Genomic DNA, 21,275 nt, shown 5'->3' with positions numbered 1-21,275 from the left:
TTATCACGCAACGTGACCTCTGTGGGGGTATCCTTTCGAAGGACGATGACGACGCGACGCTACGCTGCGCTGCGTTACCAGAAAGGGTTGGTTGTTTATCAAACTGCATTATGTATATCACACAGCGCGCGATGTAGTCATCCTATCCGTCGGTTTGGGTCAGTGGGAGTAGTCAAACGTCAAAAATGATTACAGGCTGTGTTCAGGGCACAGAGGCGTGGAGGTAAACGCTGACATTGAATTTGGTGGTTAAATTTTGATGGTGTTCCAAAATGGAATCAAATTAAATGGAAGTGTGTCCAAAAATAGAAAAGGCTTCTATTTTTAGACATGGGAAATGAGATATCAAAACCGGAGAGGTACAACTCGGGAATGACTCAATTAGTAAATGAAAGATAAATTATTAATACTTACTTGATCTTTGATTCTTTATAAAATATAGTTGCAGTCTTTCTTTGAATGTATTTTCATTTACATAATATTCTACCCGTACTCTGGAAAGAAAAAAAGGAAAGGGAAAGATATAAGTATTGTCATTGGTTTTTAAATTTATAAATTACTAACTGTCCTTCCAGAAATTTATGTAATTGATTTTCCGAGCTTTTCGCTCGCGTGAGATCTTCTGAAATATTTCCAAGACATTTCTGCGGAAATAACACCAGGATTCGACGGGAGCTCTCTCTTCCATCAATTCCTCCAAGAACTCTACCAGACATTCCTCTTGGAAGTTGCAGCAGCTCCTTGTAATCTCCCAAGAGTTCATTTAGGAATGTCCTGCAGTTCTTCCGATTATTCTTCCAGAAAATCTGGCGAACATTATTTCAAGAGTTTCTCAGAGAATTGTTCACTACAGCTGCTGTTAGTGAAATACTTTAAGGAGTTCGTCCAAGAATACCTCCTGGAGTTTTCCCGGAAATTCTTCTCAGGTGATTCTTCCTAAAGTTCCTTCAAAACTTATTCCAAAACTTTCTCCGAGATTTTTTTTCCCGAAGTTCCACTGGGAATTCTTCTAAGGAGGTGCACAAGTTTCTTAGTCTATTCTTCCGGAAGATTCTTCACCAATCTGGGTTTCATTCAGGAGTTTCAAACCATAAGGCTTTTTACACAAAGGCTCCTCCTAGATTTTAGAAATACCTGAAAGATTTCTTGAAGAAACCTCTGAAAAAAATTCCAGAGGATCACGTAAAAGGATTCCCGGTTGAAGAAGAGTGGAATTTCAAAGGAATTTCTAAAGAAATATTCTGAGGTACTCCATTTCCATAAAAAAATCTCAAAAAATTACAAAAGCAACTCCTAAAAAAACGGAAGAACTCTGCTGAAAAAAAATCAGAGTACCCCATGAAAAAAATCCCAGCGGAACTTTCAAAAAAAAAAAAACTCAAGGAAATGCATAACACATTTCTGGGGAAACAACTTATGAAAACCCGGGGCACTTTGGAAGGACTTCTCAGTAGAACTCCATATGAAATTTTAGGCAGAAGTTGCAAAGAAAGTTCTTGGAGAAACAGCGGAAGAAATTTTCGGAAGAATTCTTGAATGGGTGTTCATGAAGGTATTCTCGGAGAAACTCCTGTAGGAATTTCCTATAAAAACTTTAATTCTTCTTAAAAACCGAAATTCTTCCGTACAAACGCTTGGAGTAATTCCAGGAGGAGCTCATGAAGAAATTCGTGGAAGAGTGTGAAGAATAATTATATATCAATAACAAGGCTGATACAAATTTAATTTTGACTTTTTGTCGCCCCCCATATTATCAAAATATCGGGTTTTGCTAAAAATTCTTTAACAAATCCGATAAGTTTTAAAAAATTTCAGATTAAACGCCTCATTTTTGTTTTTTTTTCAGGGTTCTGGTTCTGAACCAGAATCCTGAGAGGATTCTGAACCAGAATCTTAAGAGGATTCTGAACCAGAATCCTGAGAGGATTCTGAACCAGAATCCTGAGAGGATTCTGAACCAGAATCCTGAGAGGATTCTGAACCAGAATTCTGAGAGGATTCTGAACCAGACCTGAGAGGATTCTGAACCAGAATCCTGAGAGGATTCTGAACCAGAATCCTGAGAGGATTCTGAACCAGAATCCTGAGAGGATTCTGAACCAGAATCCTGAGAGGATTCTGAACCAGAATCCTGAGAGGATTCTGAACCAGAATCCTGAGAGGATTCTGAACCGGAATCCTGAGAGGATTCTGAACCAGAATCCTGAGAGGATTCTGAACCAGAATCCTGAGAGGATTCTGAACCAGAATCCTGAGAGGATTCTGAACCAGAATCCTGAGAGGATTCTGAACCAGAATCCTGAGAGGATTCTGAACCAGAATCCTGAGAGGATTCTGAACCAGAATCCTGAGAGGATTCTGAACCAGAATCCTGAGAGGATTCTGAACCAGAATCCTGAGAGGATTCTGAACCAGAATCCTGAGAGGATTCTGAACCGGAATCCTGAGAGGATTCTGAACCAGAATCCTGAGAGGATTCTGAACCAGAATCCTGAGAGGATTCTGAACCAGAATCCTGAGAGGATTCTGAACCAGAATCCTGAGAGGATTCTGAACCAGAATCCTGAGAGGATTCTGAACCAGAATCCTGAGAGGATTCTGAACCAGAATCCTGAGAGGATTCTGAACCAGAATCCTGAGAGGATTCTGAACCAGAATCCTGAGAGAATTCTGAACCAGAATCCTGAGAGAATTCTGAACCAGAATCCTGAGAGGATTCTGAACCAGAATCCTGAGAGGATTCTGAACCAGAATCCTGAGAGGATTCTGAACCAGAATCCTGAGAGGGTTCTGAACCAGAATCCTGAGAGGATTCTGAACCAGAATCCTGAGAGGATTCTGAACCAGAATCCTGAGAGGATTCTGAACCAGAATCCTGAGAGGATTCTGAACCAGAATCCTGAGAGGATTCTGAACCAGAATCCTGAGAGGATTCTGAACCAGAATCCTGAGAGGATTCTGAACCAGAATCCTGAGAGGATTCTGAACCAGAATCCTGAGAGGATTCTGAACCAGAATCTTAAGAGGATTCTGAACCAGAATCCTGAGAGGATTCTGAACCAGAATCCTGAGAGGATTCTGAACCAGAACCCTGAGAGGATTCTGAACCAGAATTCTGAGAGGATTCTGAACCAGACCTGAGAGGATTCTGAACCAGAATCCTGAGAGGATTCTTAACCAGAATCCTGAGAGGATTCTGAACCAGAATCCTGAGAGGATTCTGAACCAGAATCCTGAGAGGATTCTGAACCAGAATCCTGAGAGGATTCTGAACCAGAATCCTGAGAGGATTCTGAACCAGAATCCTGAGAGGATTCTGAACCAGAATCCTGAGAGGATTCTGAACCAGAATCCTGAGAGGATTCTGAACCAGAATCCTGAGAGGATTCTGAACCAGAATCCTGAGAGGATTCTGAACCAGAATCCTGTGAGGATTCTGAACCAGAACCCTGAGAGGATTCTGAACCAGAATCCTGAGAGGATTCTGAACCAGAATCCTGAGAGGATTCTGAACCAGAATCCTGAGAGGATTCTGAACCAGAATCCTGAGAGGATTCTTAACCAGAATCCTGAGAGGATTCTGAACCAGAATCCTGAGAGGATTCTGAACCAGAATCCTGAGAGGATTCTGAACCAGAATCCTGAGAGGATTCTGAACCAGAATCCTGAGAGGATTCTGAACCAGAATCCTGAGAGGATTCTGAACCAGAATCCTGAGAGGATTCTGAACCAGAGTCCTGAGAGGATTCTGAACCAGAATCCTGAGAGGATTCTGAACCAGAATCCTGAGAGGATTCTGAACCAGAATCCTGAGAGGATTCTGAACCAGAATCCTGAGAGGATTCTGAACCAGAATCCTGAGAGGATTCTGAACCAGAATCCTGAGAGGATTCTGAACCAGAATCCTGAGAGGATTCTGAACCAGAATCCTGAGAGGATTCTGAACCAGAATCCTGTGAGGATTCTAAACCAGAATCCTGTGAGGATTCTGAACCAAAATCCTGCGAGGATTCTGAACCAAAATCCTGCGAGGATTCTGAACCAAAATCCTGCGAGGATTCTGAACCAAAATCCTAAGAGGATTCTGAACCAAAATCCTAAGAGGATTCTGAACCAAAATCCTAAGAGGATTCTGAACCAGAATCCTGTGAGGATTCTGAACCAGAATCCTGTGAGAATTCTGAACCAAAATCCTGCGAGGATTCTGAACCAAAATCCTGCGAGGATTCTGAACCAGAATCCTGTGAGGATTCTGAACCAGAATCCTGAGAGGATTCTGAACCAGAATCCTGAGAGGATTCTGAACCAGAATCCTGAGAGGATTCTGAACCAGAATCCTGAGAGGATTCTGAACCAGAATCCTGAGAGGATTCTGAACCAGAATCCTGAGAGGATTCTGAACCAGAATCCTGAGAGGATTCTGAACCAGAATCCTGAGAGGATTCTGAACCAGAATCCTGAGAGGATTCTGAACCAGAATCCTGAGAGGATTCTGAACCAGAATCCTGAGAGGATTCTGAATTAGAATCCTGAGAGGATTCTGAATTAGAATCCTGAGAGGATTCTGAACCAGAATCCTGAGAGCATTCTTAACCAGAATCCTGAGAGGATTCTTAGCCAGAATCCAGTAAGGATTCTTAAATCAGAATCCAGGAAGGATTCTTAAATCAGAATCCTGTGAGGATTCTGAACCAGAATCCTGAGAGGATTCTGAACCAGAAGTCTGAGAGGATTGTGAACCAAAAGTCTGAGAGGATTCTAAACCAGAATCCTGAGAGGACTTCGAACCAGAATCCTCTGGACCAGAAGCCTGAGAGGGTTCTGAACCAGAATTCTGAGAGGATTCTGAACCAGAATCCTGCGAGGATTCTTAACCAAAATCCAGGAAGGAATCTTAAATCAAAACCCTGTGAGGATTCTGAACCAGAATTCTCTCTGGGTTCTGGTTCAGAATCCTTTCAGGATTCTGATTCAGAATCCTTTCAGGATTCTGGTTCAGAATCCTTTCAGGATTCTGGTTCAGAATCCTTTCAGGATTCTGGTTCAGAATCCTTTCAGGATTCTGGTTCAGAATCCTCTCAGACTTCTGGTTCAGAATCCTCACAGGATTCTGATTCAAAATCCTCTCAGGATTCCGATTCACACGCAGAAAAAAGCACGGTAGAATCAAAAATATTTCAGGTAAACTCAAATAAATTGTCAATTTGTTCTGGCAACAAAAATAAAACTGTTTGGAGTATTGTTTATGTTCTCGACGGCGGAACGGGGGGCTCTTCAATGGGTATTGTAGAAATCAATATGTAATTGAGTTATTTTTAAAAATAATTATTTTTGTTTTAAATATTTTATCAGTTTACCGAATAAACAGGAATATGTTTGTTTCAAACGATCGAAATTTGTCTCCGTGCAGAATCCTCTCAGGATTCTGGTTCAGAATCCTCTCAGGATTCTGGTTCAGAATCCTCTCAGGATTCTGGTTCAGAACCCTCACAAGTTCAGAACCCTCAACGAATTCTGATTTAAGAATCCTTCCTGGATTCTGGTTCAAAATCCTCTAAGCATTCTGGTTTAGAATCCTCTCAGGATTCTGGTTCAGAATCCTCTCAGGATTTTGGTTCAGAATCCTCTCAGGATTTTGGTTCAGAATCCTCTCAGGATTTTGGTTCAGAATCCTCTCAGGATTCTGGTTCAGAATCCTCTCAGGATTCTGGTTCAGAATCCTCTCAGGATTCTGGTTCAGAATCCTCTCAGGATTCTGGTTCAGAATCCTCTCAGGATTCTGGTTCAGAATCCTCTCAGGATTCTGGTTCAGAATCCTCTCAGGATTCTGGTTCAGAATCCTCTCAGGATTCTGGTTCAGAATCCTCTCAGGATTCTGGTTCAGAATCCTCTCAGGATTCTGGTTCAGAATCCTCTCAGGATTCTGGTTCAGAATCCTCTCAGGATTCTGGTTCAGAATCCTCTCAGGATTCTGGTTTAGAATCCTCTCAGGATTCTGGTTCAGAATCCTCTCAGGATTCTGGTTCAGAATCCTCTCAGGATTCTGGTTCAGAATCCTCTCAGGATTCTGGTTCAGAATCCTCTCAGGATTCTGGTTCAGAATCCTCTCAGGATTCTGGTTCAGAATCCTCTCAGGATTCTGGTTCAGAATCCTCTCAGGATTCCAGTTCTGAATCCTCCCAAGATTCTAATTCAGAATCCTTTCGGAATTCTGGTAGTCCTCTCAGGATTCTGATTGTGAATCCTCTCAGGGTTCTGGTTCAAAATCCTCTCAGGATTCTGGTTCAGAATCCTCTCAGGATTCTGATTCAGAATCCTCTCAGCATTCTGGTTCAGAATCCTCTCAGGATTCTGGTTCAGAATCCTCTCAGGATTCTGGTTCAGAATCCGCTCAGGATTGTGGTTCAGAATCCGCTCAGGATTGTGGTTCAGAATCCTGACAGGATTCTGGTTCACAATCCGTTCAGAATTTTGGTTTAAAATCCTAAAAGGATTCTGGTTTAGAATCCGCTCAGGATAAGAATTTTGGTTCAGAATCCTCTCAGAGTTCTGGTTCACAATCCCTTCAGGATTCTGGTTCAGAATACTCACAGGATACTGATTCAGAATCCACACAGAATTCTGGTTCAGAATTCTCCCATGTTTCTGTACCAATTTCTCAAAGGATTCTGGTTGAGAATCCTCGCAGGATTCTGATTCAGAGGCCTCTCAGGATTTCGGTTCACAATCCTCTCAGAATTTTGGTTTAGAATCCTCTCAGGATTCTGGTTCAGAATCCTCACAGGATTCTGGTTTAAAATCCTCACAGGATTCTGGTTCAGAATCCTCACTGGATTGTGGTTTTGAATCCTCACAGGATTCTGTTTCAGAATCCCCACAGGATTCTAGTTCAGAATCCTCATAGGATTCTAGTTCAGAAACCTCTCAGGATTCTGGTTCAGATTCCTCCCAGGATTCTGATTCAGAATCCTCACATGTTTCTGTACCAATTTCTCAAAGGCACTGTCCATAAACTACGTAGACTCATTTTTGGCAATCTCAGACCCCCCTTCCCCCTCCGTAGACTTTCGTTCATACAAAAAATTTAAAATTTGTATGGACCGTAGACTTTGCCTAGAACCCCCCCTCCCCCCATCAGAGTCTACGTAGTTTATGGACAGGCCCAAAGAGTTCTGGTTGAAAATTCCATCAGGATTCTGGTTCAGAGTCCTCTCAGGATTTCGGTTCACAATCCTCTCAGAATTCTGTATTAAAATCTCAAAAGGATTCTGGTTCAGAATCCTGTCAGGATTCTGGCTCAGAATCCTGTCAAGATTCTGGTTTAGAATACTCTTGAGACGAGAATGTTGGTTCAGAATCCTCTCAGAGTTCTGGTTTACAATCTCTTCAGGGTTCTGGTTCAGAATACTCTCAGGAGCAGAATTCTGGTTCAAAATACTTTTAGAATTGGTGGAGCGGACCTGGTGTGATGGTTAGAACACTTGACTATCACGCCGAGGACCTGGGATCGAATCCCACTCCCGACAAACTTGCAAAATGTGAGTTCTTCCTTCGGAAGGGAAGTAAAGCGTGGGCCCCGAGATGAACTAGCCTAGGGCTAAAAATCTCGTAAATACAGATAAAAAAACTTTCAGAATTCTGCTTTAGAATACTCACAGGATTATGGTTCAAAATCCTCGCTGGCTTCTGGCTCCGAATATTGTGTTTAAGATCTTCACATGATTCTGGTTCATAACCCTGGCATTAAGCTATGGACTAAATTAATGGAATTATCCTGTATGCAATCGTGCATACATAAAAATTTTAAAAATTGGTATAAAAAAAGATAACAAATGGACTCGGAAATCCCATCACATTCTGTAGGAAGCGCCCAACAAAGTGGGTTAAGTGAGATCGGAAGTAGATTTGTAAAGGAACGTTGCTCTTTTTACCAGCGGATCACTCTCCGAGGATTGCAGCACCATTAAATGAGACGCAGCAGTTCGTCCGATGAACAAAAAAGGATAAAAAATGGCGCATTCTTATTTTTCTGTTCACTTTGTACTTCCATTGGACCAGACCAGCTGTCGAATGGGATTATGCTAATGCTGCACTTGGACCTGGTCCACCACCCGTGTTGGGGCCAGCTACCTACCTACTCGCTGCCCAACAGAGGAGCGTGTTTGCCGGCCAGAGCTCCCATTCAAGCGCTGTAAATTGATTAACGAGTGAGGGTGGGTGGTCCGGTTTGTGTTGGTTCAACGTTTTCAATATACTTGTGCGCTGGCTGCACCTCCGTAAATTCGAATGGAATGACGGCGGTAAAGTGTTCTTTTGTATTTTTGGGGTATTTGCTCATAAACAAACTTCAATCGCGGGGAGCTGGTTGGGTTGAGTTTACGAGTGTATTTATATTTTTTGTTACGACGGTGTGGTGAAGGCTTACTTTGTGGAACGAACGTTGAAGGTGTATTATTGTGGCAGTTATGACATTTTTATTAAAACACATTGATAATGTTGATGAAGGTAATGAAATTATTTATTGAGTTATCAATGAATACCATGGTCCTAAACATCATGCATTCTGAGGGTCACAGAATATCCCATTCATAATCAAACATATTTTGGACCTATCCGTTAAGTTGTTGTCGCTGATGAGTTGTTTAATCGCTTGCCCGGCAGATGAACACGCATCCATATATTTGTAGACAAGTTTCTACTCAAGCAGTAAACATGTTACATGTCAGAGGCACACTACTGAGCGCTGCCTACAAGATACTCTCTCAAATTTTATGTCGCCGTCTATCACCGATTGCAAGAGAGTTCGTGGGGCAATATCATGCTGGGTTTATGGGTGAACGCGCTACAACTGATCAGATGCTCGCCAACCGCCAGGTGTAGCAGAAATGCCGCAAATACAACGTGCCCACACATCACTTGTTCATCGATTTCAAATCGGCGTATGATACAATCGATCGAGAACAGCTATGGCAGATTATGCACGAATACGGATTCCCGGATAAACTGATACGATTGATCAAGGCGACGATGGATCGAGTGATGTGCGTAGTTCGAGTATCAGGGACACTCTCGAGTCCCTTCGAATCTCGCAGAGGGTTACGGCAAGGTGGTGGTCTTTCGTGCTTGCTGTTCAACATTGCGTAAGAAGGTGTAATAAGGAGAGCGGGGATAAACACGAGTGGAACGAATTTCACGAAGTCCGTTCAGCTGCTTGGTTTCGTTTATGATATTGATATTATTGCTCTTAAATTTGAGACGATGACGGAAACGTACATCCGACTAAAGAGTGGAGCCAGGCAAATCGGGTTAGTCATTAATGTGTCGAAGACAAAGTACATGATGGTAAAGGACTCCAGGGAGGAATCACCGCGCCCGCTACCCTGAATTTATATCGACGGTGATGAAATCGAGGCAGTTGAAGAATTCTTGCACTTGGGCTCACTGATGACCGCCGAAATTCAGAGGCGCATTGTAGCAGGAAATCGTGCTTACTTTGGACTCCGCAGAACTCTACGATCGAATAAAGTTCGCCGAAACACGAAGTTAACTATCTACAAAACGCTGATTAGACCGGCCGTCCTCTATGGGCCCGAAACATGGACCCTACGTGCAGAGGACCAACGCGCCATTGGAGTTTTCGAACGGAAGGTGTTGCATACCATCTACGGCGGAGTGCAGATGGAAGACGGGACTTGGAGAAGGCGAATGAATCACGAGCTGCATCAGCTGCTGAGAGAACCAACCATCGTCCATACCGCGAAAATCGGGAGGCTACGGTGAGCGGGTCACGTCATCAGGATGTCGGATAGGGGCCGTTCATAAACCACGTAGACTTTTTGGGGGGATGCGGGGGGGGAGGTGTCTGGCCAAAGTCAACGCTCCATACAAATTTTAAAATTTTTGTATGGACGAAAGTCTACGAGGGGGGAGGGGGTCTGAGACGGACAAAATTTGGTCTACGTGGTTTATGAACAGCCCCATAGCAACCCGACTAAAATGGTTCTCGAGAGTCATCCTACCGGTACAAGAAGATGTGGTGCGCAGCGAGCTAGGTGGGTCGACCAAGTGGAGGATGATCTGCGGACCCTACGCAGAGTGAGGAACTGGAGACAAACTGCCATGGGCCGAGTGGAATGGAGACGGCTACCTACTATGTACATCCTGATCGGTAAGTAAGTATGTCAGAGTCACGGCAGCGCTGGTGTTTGGTTACGCAAGTGCTACCGTTATGTAATTCTTAGCCAATTTTTTTGTTTTTCTGTTCGGGTGAGCCACTGCGACCAGTATTTAGATCTTTTGTGGCATTACCCGTATCCTTTGTATTTAGTGCATGTCGTACTACTCCATTGTCATTGAGAGGCAATGAAGCATCGATTTCTGTACAGTTCCTGTTTTGTTATCCCAGAGGTACAAGAAATAGATTGCGATAAAAAGGTCCCGTTATCATAGAGATTTAAATCCCAGTGAAAGAGCGTCCCTAATCAAGCACAATCTATTTGAATTCCGAGAAAAACAAAACGGTGGTACTGATATTTATCCATGCATCGGAACTCTAGCCCCATCCATGTCTTGCTTCTAGTTTAGTCCCAGGACAACAAAGAAAAACCCGGGACTTTAGGCTAGTTGCAAAACTCTGTCAAATTAGAGAATGTGTTCTGCAATAAGAATGCACGTGAGTCCTTGAATTACCAGAACTTAACAGTCCTTGATAGGTTAGTACGCAATTATATACGTAAAGCATGTTTGTTTTCCTAACATCAAGTGTAGTCTCGGGTGGGCAAAGCCCGATTCTTTAACTATCAGCAAGGCAGAATAAATGCAATTTTAGAAACTGTCACCAGTAAAAAGGACTTTGTACCATGAATCCTTATTACCAAAACACAGTACCCCAACTTGACAAACCGGATTTCACTTAGGGTTCGGTTTGGTAGATCTTGAACCGTAACGCAACACATAAAGGCGATCTACCTACGTTACGGGCTCCGTTAAAGATCGAGTATATTTTAAACCCCCTCAACCATTCATCCATCAGCACGGGTCGCCTGACACCTTGGATTGGGGTTCCCTGTTTAGTGGACTTTTACCCCCGGAACAGGTGGTCCGTAGTGTTATTCTTAACCAATTGAGACAACCGCTACCGACACTACACAGCTATCTAGGCTGATCGGGAAAAGAAGTTAATAATGATGATCAACTTCATACGGACCCAAACATCCGAAATTCTTAGCCAATGCTAGAATATCTTGAAAATGACTTGTGTGCAACCAAAAACCTATGCTGCCATGACTCTTTTGTGACATTGTGCTGTTTGGGCAACAACTTAAATACTCTTTTCAAAGAGCAGTTGAGAATCACGCCATATCTAAAGTTATGAATGAAATGCACGTTTTTAAAATATACTAATTCTTAGGTAATGGAAAATTATATCTACTGTTGTGAGAGTTGTTTTCCTTCCAGCTGAGAAGTAGGTAACAGCTCAAATACGGTTGCTGGAAAGCAATGTGAAAACTCTACCTGTACTTCAAATTCTGGGATGTACCTGTTTTAAGATTATTTTTAGGCAGTCTTTAAACTTTAACGTTCTTAAAACCAAGCTTCCTGTAAATAAACTATTTAACTTGGGTGGAAGACAATAAGATAAAAGAGTCAGCTATATTCTTATATCGTCTGCGAATGTCTTTGAATAGCGGATAGCTAACTAAAGCTAAGCGTAACAATGAGTATTACCACCTGTCGAGTTATCCGCTATGATTACTGAAAGTGCTTTGTACGATAGCTGTTCTGGTAATAATCATCGTCAACCTCTCACGAACTGACCTTTTTCATCCAACGCACGTGAGCTACGTACGAAGCCGTATTATGAGATACGCAGTACATTGGGTACATACCATGACTGCACGTAGGTCTAGGTATCCAATCCATACGCCAGAGATAATAAAGATCCCTAGCGTGACACAAAGCGATTGTTGTTTGTGACAGGGATTAGGCGGTGGCAATATTTGTTCGTGTGGTGCATGCATACCTACCTACTTGTGTGTTGACATGGTTTAATCGCGTGATTTAGAAGGATTGTAGGGACACGTACAACATACCTACATTATGCCGACAAAGACAAACGAACCGAGTAATGTTTGTACACCCATCGAACCAATATCCTATTCGATATGCAGACTTCATCAGACAGATAGGGACAGTGTACTCGCAACAAGAGACCGATTGATACTCAGAAGAAGAAACAATAGTTGACTGAAAATCGAAGATGAACCAGCCTAGGGGTGAAAATTTTCCTAATAAATCTTATACCGAGATTTCGGACCCTCTAAGCAGAATACCTTCTTCAATTGAGTGTAGTGAATTCGAACACCTTAAGCTTATCTTTTAACAGAAGCGCTGCTACTACAGTCTTTCCTTGTATCAGTAGTCCTCCTTAATAAAGATAATAATAAAACAGAACAGATCTGTTCTTACAAATTCCATTGGAAATATATACTCCGCTAAAGACTAAAAGATGCTTAGTAGGTATCAGAAATTTTTTCAAAATAGCAACCTTGAGTATGCCAACCAACGATCTGTTATATCCGTTTGTCTGGTGGGGTCAGAGTAGCTGCACCCTGCCTCACAAACCACAACAGAGTAGGGTAATTAAATGATACTCTGTTGTGTTGTGATAGTTATCCATGAAAAATGTTTGTTAAAGTAAAGCTCGGCTTTACAGATAGGGGTGGGGCGACCGACATACCAATCGATAAACAGTGTGGTGAATGCAGTTGTGTTTTTATATGAATTATTAACAGTATAACTTTGGAAAGTATGTTATCTGTTCAATTTGATAAAGGTATAATAAACGACACATGGAATTAAATTGCTTCTCAGGAAAGATTCGGCAAAATCGCCCAAGCAATGGACTTCTTTTTTTGGGATTAAACAAAACAAGTAAATGTTGCCCTTTCTGTAGTCGTTTTACGTGACTTCATCGTTATATCCAAAAACACATTTCTCATTACACTACACCTATGAGGATCTATCTGTGTCGTATCTGTGTCGTAGCGTTTTGAAATTTATTCATATCCTGCATAAAAGTTTCGCATCTTAAAAAATATAGCAACTTGAATGAATGCTCCAAAAGTGCTCGGAGCGAAGTTTTTGCAAGAAGTGAGCAGTGAGCAGTGAGCAGTGAGATTAAAAAGTAATTGAAAGAAAAACATTTTTAGGTGCCACTTAGGCTGCGGCTTATTTTTCAAAAATTGTTGAAACCTGGAATTCGAAAGCTCTTTTGGATTCAAATGACACAAAAAGAGAAACCTCTGAGTTTAAGCCAAAAATATTGAGATTTAGAGGTCGCGCAATCGCTTCAAAGTCGAATTTTCGAGTAATAAAAAGGTGTTTTCACTTCAAGTGCCATAAATTTCTCAATTTTCAACCGATTTTCAATCTTTTTTTTTATGAATTTCTCACAAATTAAATTTCGAATAAACTCGTAGAACATCATTTTTTCCAAAGTCACGCAAAATATGAGTTTTTGAAGATTTAATTCATTTTTTTTCTTCTTTTTACAAAAAAATATAACTTTAGAGTCCTATAACTTTTTAACCGTTTAACCAATTTTTATTTTTTAGCTTGCTTTTGTAGATATTTTTGTTGCCTATCTTTGTCCTAAACAAACTTTTCATCAAAGTAGTCATTTTTATGATACTTTTCACCAAAAACTGCCAAAACATGCCTTAACCCTTCAATACCCAATCCCGCCTTTAGACGGGGTATAGTTTGAGCATTTTTGTAATTTTTGTTTCGTGAAAAATCATTTTTTTTAAATATTTTTGGCTAATATTTAGGATAGTTCTGTATATCTCAAAATGGTTTTTGGTGTATTTTAAAACGTATTTACATTTTTTAAAAATCATTGAAAAAATGATGTTTCAGTCACCTTTTAGAAGTCATTGTTTATTTTGTATTGAATCGCTACAATTAACATATTTTAAACTTTTCCCAAATCATTCTATCCTTGTTTAATAGTTTAAGGGAATCGAATACACTCTAAAATTATTTTCCTTAAAATTACACGGAAAATAAAATTTTCTGTGAAAAAAAATTAAAATAATAATATTTCAACGATGATCATAAAATCTCAAAATGTATTCATCTCAAAAAATCCGTTCCCCAAATTGGCTTCCAGGAAAAATATAAAAGTGTGGGGATGTTCAAAAATAAAAATTAGAAAAATCAAAAACTGAAATTCACGAAATCGAGAATTGAAAAGAATCATCTTCCAAAACATGTTTAAATCGATTTTAGATGACGAAAAATGATATTTAGATCAAAATAAAAAATTTGGGTATTAGAGGGTTAAAACTTGATTTTTTCATGCAATATTGAAGTTTTTGACGATTATTTGCAATTTTTTACTCCAAACCAGATACTTAGCATCATATTTAGGGATATGGAACACATTGGAGGATTTTTTTTTTCAATTTTTTTTCTCGCATTTCGAACATGAATATATTTTTTAATTCAGAACACTCCAAAAACTGAAGTTTAAGGCATATGATTATTCCATATGATTATTGAGAATATTTTTTTCACTTTGAGCCCGAAACTAAGCATGAAAACTATTAAAATTATGCCAAAATTCTGATTTTTCCAATAAAATACGTGTTTCTGAACGGTTTTGGTATTTATCTATTTTAAAACGTTTTTTAAAGGTACAGTTTATTCACAGCATTCTTAGGCAACAAAAATATCTACAAAAGCAAGCTAAAAAAATTAAAATTGGTCAAACGGTTAAAAAGTTATAGGACTCTAAAGTTATAAATTTTTGTAAAAAGAAGAAAAAAAATGAATTAAATCTTCAAAAACTCATATTTTGCGTGACTTTGGAAAAAATGATGTTCTACGAGTTTATTCGAAATTTAATTTGTGAGAAATCCATAAAAAAAAAGATTGAAAATCGGTTGAAAATTGAGAAAGTTATGGCACTTGAAGTGAAAACACCTTTTTATTACTCGAAAATTCGACTTTGAAGCGATTGCGCGACCTCTGAATCTCAATATTTTTGGCTTAAACTCAGAGGTTTCTCTTTTTGTGTCATTTGGATCCAAAAGAGCTAACGAATTCCAGGTTTCAACAACTTTTGAAAAATAAGCCGCAGCCTAGGCCCACCCTATCTTTTTGTTTAAAAAATATAATCTCTTGATACATAACAGATAAAAACATGATTTTTTCGGTAGAGTTGTTCGGAATTGAGTGCTTTTCATTTTGTTGCTCTATATGAAAAAAAAGTTAATATTGTGTTCTTGAGAACCATTTGGACCACCCTAAATTTACAGCATTGAAAAAAAAGTTCAAAAAATATGAAAATTCTTTCCCGAAGACACCGTATGACTCAAACTAATGGTTTAGCGTAAAAACTTTTTTTGCCTGATAAGTTTGGCTCTCGGACTGGCTGAAAACATTTGATGGACTGTTTCAAAGTATTACAATTGATGATAAATTGGGCCAACTTCTCACTTGGGCACATTTCCCATGACAGAGAAACCTGTTTCTAAGAATGTCTTTCGGCAAACTTCTTCTTTAATTAGTAAACAGAGTATATCAGGAATTCTCTGACTTGCTGTTGTTTGCAAACTATCTTGCCTCTCGGATCATACAGTATGGATAGATCATTTTTAGGATAAAATTAAGAATTGAGAAATTCATGAGTTTCATATGGAGCTCTTGATTCACTAACTTCTCTAATGTTTTATCTAGGAAGTTCTCCAAAAGTACCTTCAGGAGGACCTCCGTATATTCAGAAAAGGAATGCTACAAGGATTTCTTTGGAAATTTCTTAAAGAATTCCTCTTGGAATCTCCACAAGGGTTCCATTTTATTTTGCAGAAATTGGATCTATGTTTCAGAAATGCTTCGAACGGCTACTTAACTTATTTCTACTAGAATTTCTTCAGAAATTACACGGTGAAAGTTTTAGTAGTTCCTTCATATTTTTTTTGAAGAATTTCACCAATGATTCCTTAAGGAATGCCCTCGGGGATTTGCTCTGTTTTTCTAAGGATTTCCAATAGAATGCTCCATGGATTCCTCCAGAACTACCTTCAAGGTTTTCTTCAGACTTCTTGCAGAGGATTCCTACAAAAAAAATTTCAAGGACTACTTTAGGAATACCTTCAAGGATTTCAACAGAAATATCCCTAAATATTCCTTCAGAATTCCTCAAGACTTTTATTTATGGATTTCTTCAAGAAATTCTTAAGAATTTCCTCCAAGGTCTCTAAAGAATTCCAATGGTTTCTTATGTTTGGTATGCAACTATTTATGCAGAAATAACTTCAGAGATCTTCTCAAGTGAACTATTCGAGGATATTTTAAGAATACCTTAATGAACTTCAAAATGTGTCTCCAAGCATAGATTCATTTATTATTTCAAGAATTTAAAAAACAAACAATGATTCCTCCAGGAATCTCCCGCGGACTCTCTAACAAATGTCTTACAGGATTTCTGCAGAAATTTATTTATTTATTTATTTATTTATTTATTTCTACGTCTTCGGCTAAACTGCCGTACAGACTGATAAAACAGAAAAACAAAAATTAACTTATATTTCTAATACACGTTTTGAATTGTGTTCTACTAATATTAAAATCAAACCAAGGCAAATCGTTGACGAGGGCGAGGCATCTTTCCAGGGGATGATTATGGCCAAATACTGTCGTGTGCCTAGTAGCGTGGAACAGTTGACGCTGGCGGAGACGGCGAGCAGGAACATAAAAATTGACGCATTGCAGGAGCGGTGCACAGTCTAGATGTCCACTCACTATGTCGAAAGCAAACATTCTTTGATGGTACTCACGACGCTGGCGTAGAGATTCTAATCTAATTAGCTGGCGGCGGTGGTCGTATGGTGGCAATCTGTGCGGATCATTCCATGGCAGTCTCCTCAACGCAAAACGAACAAAACTACGCTGAACTCTTTCGATCCGCGCCATATGAAGTTCTTGGTACGGAGCCCAGACTGGAACGGCGTATTCTAATATGCTTCGCACAAGACTACTGTATAACGTTTTCAAGACGTAGACGTCGTCAAAGTCCGCAGCGTTGCGGCGTATGAATCCTAGAACCGCAAAGGCTTTAGCAGTTGTCGTCGAGATATGCTCACTGAAGTTCAGTTTACAGTCTATCGTAACACCTAGGTCTTTGATAGAGGACACACGATCTACACTGTTGCCATTTATGCTGTAGTCGAAACTCGTAAGTGGCGTCGTTCTACAAAAACTGATCGTTTTGCACTTTTTGATATTCAACTCCATGCCATTTGAGGAACACCAATCTGCTACGGCGTCGAGATCCTGTTGTAGCGCAGCACAGTCGATTGAGGATGAGATTATTCTGTATATTTTAAGGTCGTCGGCATACATAAGGCAGTGAGAACGGATTCGGTGGCATAGGTCGTTAGCAAAAAGGATAAAAATTAACGGACCAAGGTGGCTACCCTGCGGCACGCCGGTTGGCGTTGTGTAGATGTCGGATTTTACGTTTTTCAACTTTACAAAGGCAGATCTACCAACCAAATAGGAACGTAACCAGCTGATGATCCAATCCGGAAATCCTAAGCGCTCCAACTTGGTCAGGGTAAGGCCGTGCGGGACTTTATCGAAGGCTTTCGAGAAGTCAAAATAGATGCTGTCCACTTGGCATCGCTTTTCCAGGCAGGCATGAAGTGTACTAGTGTAGCACATCAGATTTGTTACGGTGGATCTGTTTTTAACAAACCCATGCTGGTACTCCGATATTATAGGCTTAGCAGCAGAATACATCCTATCATGAATCAAAAGCTCCAGTACTTTTGCGAGACAGCACAATATTGATATAGGGCGGTAATTCTCCACATTGTGAATGCTACCAGTCTTATGTACGGGAGTGACTGCTGATAGTTTCCATACGTCTGGAAATACGCCTTGCCCAAGCGACATATTGAAAAGTAGGCATACAGGTGGCCCTAGCGCACTGGCACATTTTTTAATGAATGCAGGAGGCAACTTATCAGGTCCTGGACCCTTTGATGGATCGAGTGAACTGAGAGCACCGGAAACTTCTTCTATTGAAAAAGTAGGGCGTGGAAAATTGATATTGTACGATGAAATAATTCAAGAATTTCTCCAAAGATTCTCTTGTAATTCCTTCAAAAATCCGTGTAAGAATGCGACCATGGGTACTTTCAGTAATTTCTACAAACATGCAAAGCTTCCTCCAATGATTGCTTAAGCAATTTCCCAAGAAAAAAAAATGATATAGGAACTCCTCCAAGGATTACTCCAAAGCATTATTCAGGCTTTCTTCCAAAAATTTGTTCTTGAATCATCTAACCAATAGCAAAATTTGATATTTGAAGATCAATCAAATAGTTCGCTGCTATTGGCTAGATCTTGCCAAGAGCTAAATTTGCTATGATGACGATGTTCCAGGAGTAAAATTGAGTTATTATTTTCAGTATTTTCACCTCTTATCTCAAACAAACAAATGTCACTTTTTACTGTTCGTATGCTATTCAGTTTTTTTCCTCTGATCGGGATTCCTCTAACTACTTCTTTGAAAATTTTTCTAAGGAGTGCAGCAGTAATTTTTCAAGTTTTTTCATATTAAAACTCCTCTAAGAAGTTTGTCCAGCGTTTTCTGCAGAAATAGATTCAAAAATTCCCCCAAGGGATCCTTAAAATATCATCAAATAATTCCTTGATGAATACCTCCATCGAAACTTTCTTCAAAAACTCTTTCCAGAATAACTACAAGGATTCCTTTAGGGTTTTCACCGAAAGCTTCCTTCATGATCGAATTGAAGTATTTTACGAGAATTTGTCCAACAATTCTTTCGAAAATAATTTGAAAAACTCTTCCAGAAATTTCTTAAAATATTCCCATAGAAATTCCTCCAATGGTTTGTTTAATTTATTTCTTTTAAGGATTTCTTCAGGATTTTATCCAAGAATTCCTTTAAGGAATTTTTCAAACATCTGCTTCGATGATTGCCTCAAATATTTCTAGGTTTATTAGTTCAAAGTTTCCTTTAAAAAATCTTTCCTTCGAGAAGTCCTTAGAAGATTTATTCAGGAACTTCTCCACGAGTTGCACTTGGAATTTCTCCTGAATTATTGCAAAGATTAAGTCAATACTATTTCCAAAGAAGGATCTCACAGGTAACAATTTGATGCTGAACAAACGGTTCTCCAACTATTTCAAATCAGCTTTCAGCTCCCAAACATCTAATTTTGGTAATTTTATTCAACCTTCAGCTGATTTGAGGTTCATTGGAAGGATGATTTAAAGATTAATATGCATTTAATCAGTAATCAATTAAATTAATTTATTGTGTAAAAATAAAATAAAAACACTTTTGTGAGCATTTTTACCATTGGCTGCGACTATTTCCAGAAGAGATGTTTAGGAATGTATAAATTAATCTGTGGGAAAACTGGGAATTGAACTCGGACCTCCTGATTGATAGTCACTTACCTAAGCTGTGTATATCGCCTGTTAGGCATGAAGATACTCTGTGCCGATGGAAATCAATCTTTACGAAAAGTTCCTTGATCAACTGGGATCGAAGCGGTGTCCCTCAACATCTTCTTCATCTTCTTATTGACCTTACGTTCTTACTGAAACTTGGCCTGCCTCGCTTCCACATAGTGTTCTTTTGAGCACTTCCACGGTTATTAATTGAGGGGTTTTTCTCCTGCCATTGCATGGATTTGTATATTATGTCCCTCAACATGGTCATGTTGAATACCCACGCTTATAAACTACTTGCATATTCGAACTTTTGGTTACGTGGAAATGTATGAATGTAGCAACAGAAAGAAAAGTAACACAAATATTTACTGGCTAACTGCTAAAATCTCCAACCTAATAATAGTGAATCGACCTACACCAGTGGCATCTATAAAATCTTGATCTATCTCAATCTCCAATCATGTTCCAGTGTGACGTCACATATCCAGTGCATCGCACGTCGACGTCATTGGCCGGTTCAATTAGTGCCATTGCAGCAGCCAGCCAATAGAACAAAGCACAGTCATAGTCAGTCAGTCTGTGTCCGAACCAAAGCGGAAAATGACGTACTTCCCTTTTTTGGTTCATATTTCCCCACCTCCTAAAGTTTATTTTCAATTTATTTTCGTTACATGTGTCACGCTAAAAATATCCCATTCGCTAGAACCACACCGGTGCGGTGTTGTTCTAGAGGAGATGAGAGTGAAATTTTGATTCGGTTAAAAATAGAGTCCCACAGCAGCAGCAGCAGCACCTGTAAGGCTTTGGGGCAACCTGTGAATGGTGCCATAATCTCTTCCTTTGAAGGTACGTAACAATTGAAACGGATAGATGGAACGGTTTTGAGTTTGAAAGCCTCCAAATGGATGGGGGGATTTGTCAAGTCACTGCATCTGAGCGAGTGTGGTTCACTGCCGTGGGGAATTCTGGTGCGAACAGATGTTCTTTTGAGTGGAGCAGAAATAGCACCGGAATTGTGTCAGATAAAACAATAAAGGCGTCATAACTAGCGTGTAACCTTTTTTAATCCGTACAGGTATCTAAATTGACGTTTTGTGACATGTTGAAACCTTTCTTGGGTTTGTTCGTGTCAGAAAAGAAAATATATGTAGAACCCAAGTGAAATTGAGTTTTTGATAATTCATTATTTTCGATTGTTTTAGAAGAATTCCAAAGACATGACAAATTTGCATCATCTTCCTTTCTTCTTCTTGGTGAAATGTATCAATTAGGATACATTTTTTTCTTAGTATTCTATGAGTACATCCAAACAGAGGCAATAAAAAATAATAATTTGAATTCTTATGGATATCAAAGACTATGATCATGGGGCTTTCTCATTCATTTAAGGTAATACTTCTGTTTGATGAAGTCACCGATGTTCCAAACGATCCGAAGCACTACTCTCCCAACAGTATCCATTCCACTCTTGTATCGTGGTCAAAAGGCTCACTACTCGCCCAAGGGTGAAATGGAAAACCAAACATTTCTTGTCATGCTTTAGTTTCGTCGTCGCCATCCATTGGCGTATCCATGACGAGGACGAGTAAAGTGCAAACACATTCGCATCGCATGTTTATTTTATCACTTAACCCCTTCGCCTTGGGAGGGATGATACATATCATCCTGGGTCTTGCAGGGTGCTATGTCGTTCTTTTTTTCGACCTGATAGTTTTCCCATATGGTTGGGCACTTTGCCCATTGACCATCGTCGTCCTCTTTAGACCGAGCTCACTGC

At 39.8% G+C, this 21,275-nt stretch overlaps 1 protein-coding gene across 4 annotated transcripts in view; it reads right to left on the bottom strand.

The window, feature by feature from the left end:
* The window catches only part of LOC109408817 (potassium channel subfamily T member 2), a 564,841-nt gene that overhangs the window by 222,676 nt on the left and 320,890 nt on the right, over window positions 1–21,275 (bottom strand). For all 4 annotated transcript variants that reach the window (XM_062854367.1, XM_062854368.1, XM_062854369.1 and 1 more), the window contains exon 4: window positions 415–494. In XM_062854367.1, coding sequence (XP_062710351.1) covers window positions 415–494 — 80 coding nt within the window. The remainder of the gene's footprint in view (window positions 1–414; window positions 495–21,275) is intronic.

Source organism: Aedes albopictus, chromosome 2 (assembly GCF_035046485.1).
Source record: "Aedes albopictus strain Foshan chromosome 2, AalbF5, whole genome shotgun sequence".
Taxonomy (NCBI): Eukaryota; Metazoa; Arthropoda; class Insecta; order Diptera; family Culicidae; genus Aedes; species Aedes albopictus.
Note: the sequence above shows the minus strand (reverse complement) of the source record. Positions and strands in the feature narration are given on the sequence as shown.